The sequence below is a fragment of the Arachis ipaensis genome, chromosome B06 (genome assembly GCF_000816755.2).
Source record: "Arachis ipaensis cultivar K30076 chromosome B06, Araip1.1, whole genome shotgun sequence".
Classification (NCBI taxonomy): Eukaryota; Viridiplantae; Streptophyta; class Magnoliopsida; order Fabales; family Fabaceae; genus Arachis; species Arachis ipaensis.
In genome coordinates, this window is record NC_029790.2 from 131,824,910 (window position 1) to 131,836,626 (window position 11,717).

Sequence of the window (11,717 nt, forward strand, 5' to 3'; positions counted from 1 at the left end):
TTATTAGCATCCTTTTTGTTTTAAAGAATTCTAATTTTGTTTTCGGAAATTATTTATGAAAATGTGTTATTCTCATCTTTGTTTAAAGTTATAAAATCTTTTCCTAAAAATAATTTACTTTTATTCCCACGAAAATTGTATACCAAAAATCTGATAATTTTGTTGTCATTTCAATAAGTAGGTATTGGATATTCCCATGTGAAGGGAATAAAACCATATAAAATTACTATTATATCACTTAATTATCATTATTTTTGTCAAAGAATTCCTCCTCCTAGATATTTGGATATTTTGAAAATTTAGGATCCATTTTTAAGAATATCTATAATAAAAAGACATATTCATAATTTATTTTAACGAATATTAAAAACAAATCTTAACAATTTATAGCACTAAACAAACATCCCCTTGGATATATTTTAGAGCCTTATATTACCAAATCCAATGCTGATAATTTTTCTTTCATATAAACCGCCCATATCTAAAATTCACTAGATCTTCAAATAATTGAAATCCGAATTATACCACTTGACTGATTGAGTCCTACTTAACAAAGGAAATAAAAGTTTTAAGCGAGGATTTCAGTTTACCATAATTTGATCATAAAGCTCTTGAACAAAAAATCAAAACATTTGTCATCTTAACTAATTTTCATACTTCATAATTGGACCCACTTTATCCTACATGTGGCACAACTAGCGCCTATGAACCAACCTACATTTACGGGAACAAAGTCCACCTAAATTTTATCCCGAGTTTGATTGAACCTCTAACGTGCTTTTTTGTAACCATTGTTTCTTTAACCACTGATAATACAAAAATATTACTAAAATCAACCACCAATATATTTGTGTATAAATATATATTTAATTTAATTTATTTTTAATATAAAATTATATTTTAACATATATTTTATACTAGTGACAGACTTTGATAGCTAATTTTAATGTAAATAATTTTAAAATTATACATGTTCGAAGTTCAAACCCTATCATGTCCAAAAACAAAAAACCCTATGGAATTTTTATATACAATTTACTTCCACTCCATTCTACTTGAGGCTGCAGTTGCACCACATGCAGCAGAACATACCATGCGTATAATCAGGTTTGTGATTTTGACAAACCTGAGTGTGAATGTAATTTACTCATCAAAAAAGGTTGAGAAAGAAACATTCATTATAGAACTTGAGGAATGGATAACAAATTAAAACAGCAACGAGCGAGCTAATTGGATAATCTACATTTTTCATGAATGCTTGATGATAATTCAACCTTGCACCCCACCAAAAATAAAAGTGCAACTATTACATTTTCATGCTAATACAACACAGATATGTGAAAAACTATGTTCTATGAAGTCAGCAAACAGATCTTGAACTTATTTGGTTTACCCTTGATAATGACAAGAATTAATGAAGGTTGTACTAATCTCACATGTAAGGTTCTCGCAATGCCGTCGGTAATACCAGTTCAGACTCTACTTCGTTGAACGGAGAGAAATATGATTGAACCATGTCATCTGATACATCCTTTAAACTAGGTGGATCCCACTGCAAATTTTGTAAATAAAATGCTCATAAATTTCCCAAGAAAAATGGAGGAAGTGTGAATTTATAAAGATTTAATCTGTATGAAATTGGCAATATAAAGAAATATTACACAAACAATCAATCATATACCATCACATCAGGAAAGTGTCTTACTCAAGTACCAACCAACTTAAAAGTCTTAGAAACAAAAGCATTCGATTGGAACACATAGTAAAACTCTTTTATACTTCCAATGTATGTTAATTAAACTCAATTTAGGAATATACAAACCATTGGATGGATAGGCATACCTTGGGGGTAAAATCTTTATCAACCATTCTTGCTCTAACACCCTACATGAAGAATAAATCAATAAGAAAACAAAGTAAAGAAATTTGAAATGTCCTTTATGGAAGGCCAGAAAGAAAAACCATTACCTCAAAGAAATCAGAGGAGAACTGCTTGGAAATTCCACGAAGGGATATCCGGTACTCACGTGCCAGACATTGATCTAGTGTTTCAAATCTACCTTCACGTATCTGAATGCAGTAACGGATGTTAATGCAGAAGTCAAAAGGAATTTGAATGATAAATTACCGAACAGTCAAACTTGCAAGGGAAATGTAACTCACAGATTCTAAAGTAATTTTCAAACTCAATGGAGATGCTTCTCTAATCTTCCTAAGAGTTGATATACACCATTCATCATAAGACTCAGCTGCTTCCTTGGCCTGAAAGATAGCATTTAAAAAGAAACTATAAGAAGGTAGCTTAGTTAAAGCCAAAAGGATTTGAAAAACTACCAAGTGCTTAGTTCCCTGCCTATTCTAAGGTTTAGTTCCCTGTCCATTTTTTGTCGATGTTAATTTTTGTGAATTGTTTCGATGGGAGCTTTTATTAGGTCAACTGCATGAATATCATGAAATCATAATATCTTAAAACAAACTATGCATATAGTCAAATCATTACAAGTTAAATCCTTTTTAGGCTGCTATAGATTTTTTTTGGTCTCTCTGCCTTTTAAACATTGGCCAATCACCTATTTGATATCCTCTCCTAATTGGGACTTCTCCAGATCTTTTCAAGAACCATAAATGTCACCTCCAACTTTTTCTAATGCATTCATTCCTTATCTTGAGAGACGTTCTTAGCATCCCTTCTCAAGTGGAGACTGATACAGCTAATAATCTCTTCTCCTATTTTAGATGATAATATGGTGATTCACATACCTTGGTTAAAGCTAAATTATGACCTTCAGCAAGAACTCCCCAAAAAGTCAAATTCTAAATTGATAAAACTTTTCATCTTTGATGTTTTAGCAATAAATAAGCATAAGGTTCCTTCTAAAAACTGCCTACTGTAAGGAAATTTTGCTTGTCAGCAAAAAGAGATTTACAAGAAAGAGACAAAAGATATACTACACAAGCAGTAGTTATAAAACAACACAAAATTGTAATTAGAATTGCTCGATATGTTCAATTTTTTATTCACCAATCAAAACTCATCAAAGATCATGTACAAAAGATTTACTATAATGCTTACCAAAGCTTCAATAATTTCCTCCATTGTATCATGACAGAAACATCGATCAATAGTATCAATCCTGAGTCAAAACAAAATATCATATGAAGAAGCAGACGATGATGTCAATTTAGTCCAATATAAGTATGGAGAAAAACAAGACAGCATCACTGAATTGCCTAACAGAACAATCTCATTTCTTGTTGGCACATGGGTTGAGATGACGAATCAATCAGGTAGCAAATCATAAAGTGCTTAAGAGATAGGTGGTACAATACAAACACTTCATCAAACGAGAACTAAAGCAGTCTTTGTAATTCTAATTAAAATAAACTTCTAGATAACATAATATCACTAACCAAACAATCTCAACAAAATTAAACTTTCTTTGGAGGATTTCACCAAACATATTTTAAGAAGAAAGGACCAGAGTTTATTAAAATTGATGCATTTTATTTTTTCTTGTCTCGGTTGTTTGACAATATTAATAAATTTTAAGAAAGCAGATTTCTGTGACTGGACCTTAATTGGGTCAGATCAACAGAACTATGAAGAAAATTATTCACGCAATAGAACTTATCGAGCTGAAAAGAAATGTGGGTGTTTAAATGCACATTACTTGTGAAGGACACTGCTTTTGTCTGGGTAAACAATATCTCCATACTGGGCAAGAGATGTCTCCACAATAGAAGGATCATCTGTGATCAATTTTCCTAGGCGTTCTTCAAGCCAAGGAAGCCTCTGTCAGGGAAACCAAAACAAGTAAGTAGCAGAGAACTCTAGTAACAAAGATAGACAAAGTGCAAACACAAACTTTTTAAAAATTCAAATAAATAAATAACAACAACAGAGAAAAACATACCGCATTTAGTGTAAAGTGAGTAGCAAGGTGACAAGCAATCATTTCTACACCATTTAGCTTATCTCCTGTAAGGGCCAAGTATTCCCCTGCACAGCATGATTGTGAAACAAATTAGCTTGAGTCAATTCCTGGTTTAGTCATGTAACCAAGTATCTCTCTCTCTCTCTTCTTTTGTTGTTGGTTTTTTTTTTTCATTTTGGATGGGCAAAATGTAGGGTTTTAGTTATACATTGTAAAAGAATTAGAACTTTCAGTAAAGAGTCTTTTAAAACATTATGTAGGGTTCTTGCTCAGATATTGTATACCACAATGATATATTACCTAGGTATCCAGGTAAACGAGATAAATAATAAGAAGCTCCTGAATCAGGGTGGAAACCTATCTGAGCCTCTGGGTGTGAAAAAATCTGCAAATTTTAAGCAGAAGATTCAGTTGACAGATTTTTTTACTGATTATAAAAACTGTTTACTAAACATAAGTTCAACAAGCATTAAAGAAATCATCATACAGTTTTATCAGTAACCACACGATACATCCCCGGAAGAGAAATTCCAGCTCCACATCCCATTGTTATTCCATCGAGAATAGCTACCTGAATAAATGCTCATAAAATGTTCATCCTACTTCCAAAAAGATTTCATGAAAATTTCAAGATATAAAAAAAAAAACTGATCATCAAATAATGAACAATCCCATGGAGCCTCATTAATCATTATCACTGTAGCAGTAGTATTAACAACATAGTATTATCATTTCTAGAGGTGTTATCCTGACAAAAGTAAATCACTAAGGGTGTGTGTGGTTGGAGGAATTATAAATAATTCCTAGAAATTTTAAGATGGGAATATCATATTCCTATGTTTGGTTCAAAGTTTGAAAAGCTATTCCTAAGGAAGTTTGATTCCAAGGAATCAAAATACCATCATTTCAATTCCCACCTTCTCCTTAGGTATCTTTGATTCCCATAGGAATGGAATCTTTATAACAAAGTAATACTTGAACCACACACATCCTAAAGGTGAGAGATTCTATCGTATGATAAGTCCAGATAAATGAATGATTATGTAAATTAAATTGTATGAGTAAGCTTAACTACCCTAAGCAATCTTGCCAGTAGCTTTAAACTTGATGTAAAAGGGTTAAATCAGTTTACATTTCATCTTTTTATAAACCTGCATGAAAAAGTTACTTTTTTATAAAAACAAATACCAACACACACTTGGATAGTTCTATTTCCTTCACACTCAGTTGTTTAAACTGTAGTAGATAATATAACCCCCTAAAAAAACGTTATAGGTATATATCTTATATCCTTCTTGTATTTCCACTACAAAGTATTAATACTCAATATTTCAAACAAAAATATGGGAAATGATCAAAAACTTACATGTGGCTTAAGATATGTCCCTTGAAGATATGCGAATGAATATAATGTTCTGAGAAACTGTTCAGCTTCTTCAACATTTCCTTTCATAATAAACACAAGAAATTTGACATATTGCTTAATTTTTAATGTATCCAATTGAAAGATGGACAGATAACAAAACTTGTTCATCAAACAATAAAACAAAACCTACCTTCATTCAGTGAGTTATACAGCCTAACAACATCTGCACCAGAACAGAAAGCTCTGCCACTACCCTTCAAAAGAATTCAACATAGCAATTCAGACTCGAAACAACAACGAATATACATGACTCCTTAGATGAAAAAATAATAAAAGTTAGAAGAAAAACAAACCCTACATTATCAAAGCCTTTATGTAACTTCACTAGCTCGCGATATAAAACTATGTTACAAAAATGTAGTTCAGTCATAACAACCGAATTGTCCAGCTAAACAGCTTGAACAACTTGCCATTAAGACAATTTTTCATTTCAATAATGGTTTCATCATGGTACAACTACAAATTAAACAGCTTGAATTGAACCATAGGTACTTAAAAACATGGTAAACAACTCTCAAAGAAAAGACAGTAATAACATACCTTCATTAAGACAAAGCCAATGTCAGAATTTTCTTCCCACGAATCATACAGCCTCTTAAGCCTAGCAACCTACAACACCAAAAAAACGACTTGCCGTTCACAACCACAAGAACCGTACAGCCACAAAACGCACAAGAAAAGGAAACAAAAACGGCAATGCGAACCATTGAAGTTGTGAGCGCATTCAGTGAAGATGGCCTGTTGAGTATAGCTGCTCTCGATTTCGCTCTTCCTTCAACCAAAATCTAAACCAAAGAAACAAATAATTGAATTTTTTTTAAAAAAAAGGTTATATTTAAATAAAAACAAAATAAAATTGACCTGCCGTTGGGGATCATCGTGATCATCATCGATATGGTGGTGCACTTGAGCAGAGAAAGCTCGAGGATGAGAGCATAGTGTGCGAAGAGAGAATCTACATTTTTCAGGCAGCAGAGTTTTCAAACGTTGCATGTTTTCAAAACTTATGTCTCTGCTGTTTTGTGCAGAGAAGGTGTTTGATGTTTGTTCTGTTAGAGAAAAGGAAAAAATGGAAACTGAGAGCGAGTTTGAGAAGCTTGGCGCTGCTGATTCGGGTCGGGTTTCAAAGAGACGAGTTGGTAAATAAAATGAGAAGCTCCTTTTTTGTTCGCAACAAGCTCGTTTGCTTTTAACTTTTTTTTTTTCTGACCTGCTTTGTGTTTTTTTAATGGGCAGCAGAAATCGTGAAAAACTAAAAAATATATTTTTTATCTATAAAAAATATAATTAAATCTTTTTTAGAAAATACATAGTTAAGAAACTTAAGATTGGGTTTAGATTTTAGCCCGAAAAAGGGATACTTTTCTAAAACAGAAATTTAAAACATGGGAAAGAAATAGGAAGATAGAAATCAATATGTTCAACCAACTTAATTGGTTATTCCACGCTTAAACAAATATTAAGAGTTTAAATTTTATCTTGTGTATACACCAATTTATTAGTCAATAACAGACCTTTAAACAAAATTTTAATCGAGTATTTAATTCGATCATCTACTTAAATTAGTATCAAAGATTCGAATCCCGCAACAAATTACTAAATAGTAAATACTAAGATTTTAATCTTTATAAGATGATAGTATAATAATGTTTCTTTAAATTTAGTCGAATTTCATTTCATTTATAAATTTCAATACAAATTCTAGTTCTAAATTAATTCACCTCTTATAAATATCAAGTGATACTTCAAAAACACTTTCAAAAGCTATTCCCAAAAATGCTATTTTTAGGAATAAGATTATTGAAAATGAAAATTAAGAAATGAGGGATTAAAATTCACCTCTTGCTACATGGATCAATATGGAGTACCATGTGAAATGTCACGTAGCAAAATTTTCAGTGAAAAATAGAATAACACTAAATTCAATCCCTAATCATTTTCTATGAATAGTTCCCTCCTAAACCAAAATAAATTACAATCTGATTTCTAACTAAAAAAATTGCAAGATACATTACTTGTAATATCTTATCTTAAGAACTAATTTATCTCATATTTTTTCCATAGTTAAAAACCAAATTATTTTATTTTGGTTAGAAACCAAAGGGTTCCAAAAAAAAAAAAAGTTGTATAAACATTACCTAGATGAAAAATCTTGCGAATTGTGATTACCATCAAAATATCAAATATTAGACACCCGCCAAAAAAAATGTACACATTTTCTTCAATTCCTGTGCATGCATACCAAAATACATACATTACCTTACATTACATCCTACACCACTTTACACTTCCATAACAATTCTGAATCATCTCCTTCACTTGTTTTGAACAATTTTATCATATCAAAACTCAACTAAGATATAGAATGCCTCCGATGTCTTAAAGATGAACCAGAAGACTTGGTGTCCCCAGGAACTATTGAAGCTGGGCTATTAGAACTCCCTGAAGTCTCTGAACTCCTATTCTCTGCCTGCCCTTTTCCCACATTCCACAACTTATCGAAGATCCTCCTCGACCGAGAAGGCAACAACTGCGTGCCACTCCGGCTGTTCTTGCTATTCTTCTTGTTCAACTTTCCATTCTTGCACAACTCTCCTTCTTTCAAGTGACATACTTGGTTGTCAAGGTATTGACAGCTCTCACCCTCAGTTTGTTTGCATTCGTCGTCTCCGTTTGAGTCAGCATTTGAAGGGCCGTGTGGAACGTTATTAATGGATTGAGGGATGGCAGAAGCTTTGACCTGCTCAAAATAGAGAACCTGCACTATAACTCGGAGAGGAAGACGATCATTTTGAGCGGCGTGCATCGACGCATCAATGGTTAATTTTTTGACATCCATGAGTCCACATATGTTCTTTTTTTCAGCTTTTGTCAGACCAGGGTGCTCCTGAAGATTATAGAATGATTGTAATACTAAGATGTCATCAAATTTGTTAAAGATGCATGAGAACAATTACATGATAATCACAAGTATACAACATTTTTTAGTTCACCAAAGCATATACTCTGAATTAATCAAACCAAGAGAAACATTTTCCCAAGATCACATGCATAGAAACAACACCAGCGAAAGAATCTCGAGTCAAATCAAGGTATTATCATGGAATATGGTGGTTTCACGAAATCTTACCTTCAAGTAGATATCAATAGCTCTGTACAAACCATCATGATTTGGCCTAGCAGACTTTGGAATTGACTGCAACAAAGCAATAAAACTAGCGAGGCTGAGATTCGGATCGTGCGAAATTTCTCTGATATAACCATCAACCAACTTGCCAACATTCAACAAGGACATACTCCTCAAAAGAGATTCATCATTTACTTTATCTTTCTTCTCATTGGCTTCCAAATTAAGGCCGTCCTTTTCTTCACTCATGTATCGATTCAAAAGACCTTGTACTAAATCAACATCAAACATAGTACTTTGAGGAGACCTTGCTGGAATCAACAAGTCTTTCACAGAAGCTTCATGTAATTTCAGGCTGATGCTCTTCATCAACTCTTCTCTCGATGACTCATCAGCTTCAACTAGTATTGCCACTTTCAATAACTTGAGCAAGAAGCTACATGAACAACCAACGCCATTATCACTCGGCAGCAGACACACAATGGTTTCTACCAAGGTTTTGTACCTCTGGGCGTGGGCACCAGACACCAATTCATCTACAGACTCGGGTAACCATCTTATGGCATAGATTTTTAGTGCCTCCCCAATCACAACACCATCCATTCTTCCCTTTGATTTCACTGTAATCATCACTCTTCTATAAAGATCAATGTCCAATTCACATATATCTTCAACCCACCAATCCCTTGGAACATGCTTAACTTTCTCTTGGGATGTCTCCTCCACAATATTATCCGGTTCTGTTAATTTCCGGTTATAAGTGTAAGACCAAGTGATGTTGCCTGGGTCCACTGAAGTCTTTGAAGCAATGGAATCAATGCATCTCCCAATGATCTTCAGATCCTCAGACCATGGAAGAAGAGCCTTTGTTGTTTGGAGAACAATTATCGAATCTTTCCAGCTACGAAAGATACTAGAGTTCAAAAACACCTCAATCTTGAAAATCAAGTTTCCTTTATCGATATCTTCAGTCATCTCAAGGAACTCCGCAGCACAACGAGCAGCCACTACATTATAAGGATTTAGAGTAACTGTCATTCCATAGCAGAATTTTGCGCAAACTTCGAAGGCCTTCGGTCCTCCAGGGAAGTCATCCAAGTATATTTCATCAGAATTCTCTTCATCAACCTTCGATACCAACTTCTGTAATCGATTGCTCTTGGACAGTAGAGGGAACTGTGAATCATGAAAGTTCAATTTTCACAAAGTAAACCACATATGGTAGCCTTATTGTCAAATTCAAATTTTTTATCTTTGAATTGAGTCTAGTGGCTGGTTTTATTAATGAAAAGAAAAACTCCTACATATCTATAACTTGCTAGTTATACATACAAAGAAAATATATGAAGTTTGCAACCATAAATACCAATTTCTTAGTTAATATTAACAGGACAAATAGCAAAGATTCTGAAAATACTGTACCTTGTGAAGGCAAAACTTAACTTCACCTACAGTGATTGTGATATCTGTAGCCAATTCAGATGACACATACCTGCATAAATTCAAATCGAAATTATTTTAGCTTATAAAGAAAGGCAAACGATGTTAAAAAAATTGTTAACAACCGAATAAGCAAAATATTAAGCAGGTAATGAAAAACCTTCAGTAGAGATGTATTTAATATTTAACAACACAATATTCATGTTGCTCACAGCACTCTCACTTGGATGCATCACATAATATAGCAAAGATACATTATATTTAACAAACTTGATCATATTTTCAACACAATCCTCCAACCTCAGGACAATAAATAAATAAATAAATATTGAAAGAATGAACATGCAAGTTATTTCCAAGTGGTTTACCATCAGAGAAAATTACACTGACCCCTGAAATTTGGTGGAATACAAAGGTACTCGGTGTATTATTACCTAAATCTCAATTTTCAAGGAAGTCAATGCATGTTTTTAGAGATAAAGGGGAATCAAGTTGAATTTCACCAATTCCTCAGTCAGGTGAGTGTAATTTTCTAAAGTGATTGGGAACATTTTCAATTTCATTTGTCTTTCATAGCAGAAAAGTTAATAGACTTAAAAAAATCAATGGCTAGCTGAATACACATCTAAACTTCACTATACCATACCAAATGGGGTTCTTAGTTGAGCACACATTCCACAAGCATCACAGATGAAATATCATTTTCAAACATAATACAAAAGCTAAGTAATAAAGGACTAAAGGACACATCCTCAAAAAAAGAATCCATTCACGATTGAAAATCTTTATAGCATTATCTATAAAACAAGGCAACTAACAAGTGCCACAAATGAAAGTATAAAACTCACAATTTCACATGCATATAACTCATCTATTTCATTATTTAAGACAATTAACATGGTCTTAAATGTGGCTTTGCGTGTTGCCATGATTCAAGAAAGTGGATGAACCAACAACCACTTCCCCATATTTGGACCACAAACATGTTCACACAGCTCTAAATGATGGACCACCCTCTATTCATCAACAATAGCTTTTAGTTCAATCTCTCTCGCTCTTTCTTCTTTTTCTGTTTTTCAGTTAGCAGAAAATTCAGTAAATTAAATAAAATGAATCCATATTATTGACCATGCCCATCTAATTACATTAAAAAACATGCAATGGTAACATAGACATATGTCACGGTAAATTTGAAAATGTTAGATTCAATAGTGTTTGTATAGTATTTAAAGTGTTTGAAAATATTCAGGATGATTTGAAACGTTCTAGAATGTCATGAAAAGTCTCGAAAGACTCTAAAAAGTTCTAGAAGATGATAGACTATTCTAGAAGAGTATAGATGTATGTAGAAGTATGAAGAGAAATATAGAAGAATCTAAAAATATTTAGATAAACGCATTAGGTTAGATATTTATAATGAAAGTTTTAGACACCCAATCTAAACCATTGATTAATTTTTGATTAATTTAATCATGAACGTCGATTAAGGAGGTGGATGATTATAAATAAAAGAATATGAGAGTTAAAGTAGTTTGGTATGAGTGAGTCATTTATAACAAGCACTCATAACAAACACTCGAGTAATAAAATATTCTTTCTATTAAATCTTTATTTCTCTTGTGTTCTTAACTTTCTTATTAAGTATGGAGAATTAGTCTCACTTGATTTTAGTTAAAGAGGTTAAATAAGTTCAAGTGCTCGCAAAATAACATTTCATGTGTCCAAAGTCGTGAAACATAGCTAGAATTACTTATTATTATTATTATTAGAATTTAGCAATATTTTGAGA

At 32.7% G+C, this 11,717-nt stretch overlaps 2 protein-coding genes across 4 annotated transcripts in view; both read right to left on the reverse strand.

Annotated features, from left to right (window-relative positions):
• LOC107605422 (3-hydroxyisobutyryl-CoA hydrolase-like protein 2, mitochondrial) lies at positions 1,161 to 6,518 on the reverse strand. The gene is made up of 14 exons (XM_016307300.2): positions 6,223 to 6,518; positions 6,066 to 6,146; positions 5,902 to 5,970; positions 5,492 to 5,555; positions 5,302 to 5,381; positions 4,423 to 4,506; positions 4,236 to 4,320; positions 3,915 to 4,000; positions 3,672 to 3,793; positions 3,074 to 3,134; positions 2,164 to 2,262; positions 1,969 to 2,070; positions 1,843 to 1,884; positions 1,161 to 1,552 (listed from the first exon to the last, which is right to left on the reverse strand). The coding sequence occupies exons 1-14, from the start codon at positions 6,352 to 6,354 to the stop codon at positions 1,433 to 1,435; spliced, it is 1,227 nt and encodes a 408-aa protein (XP_016162786.1). The 5' UTR covers positions 6,355 to 6,518; the 3' UTR covers positions 1,161 to 1,432.
• LOC107605421 (BTB/POZ domain-containing protein NPY1) overlaps positions 7,503 to 11,717 on the reverse strand; it is a 6,079-nt gene continuing 1,864 nt past the window's right edge. The window contains exons 1-4 of one of the 3 annotated variants that reach the window (XM_021105203.1): positions 10,777 to 11,156; positions 9,911 to 9,980; positions 8,492 to 9,664; positions 7,503 to 8,248 (exon numbers count right to left, since the gene is read on the reverse strand). In XM_021105203.1, the coding sequence (XP_020960862.1) occupies positions 7,715 to 8,248; positions 8,492 to 9,664; positions 9,911 to 9,980; positions 10,777 to 10,799 (1,800 nt within the window). In that variant the 5' untranslated portion in view covers positions 10,800 to 11,156 and the 3' untranslated portion in view covers positions 7,503 to 7,714. Of the gene's footprint in view, positions 8,249 to 8,491; positions 9,665 to 9,910; positions 9,981 to 10,296; positions 10,316 to 10,776; positions 11,157 to 11,717 lie in introns of those variants that run through there. The other 2 variants (XM_021105204.1, XM_016307299.2) reach the window with 2 other exon arrangements.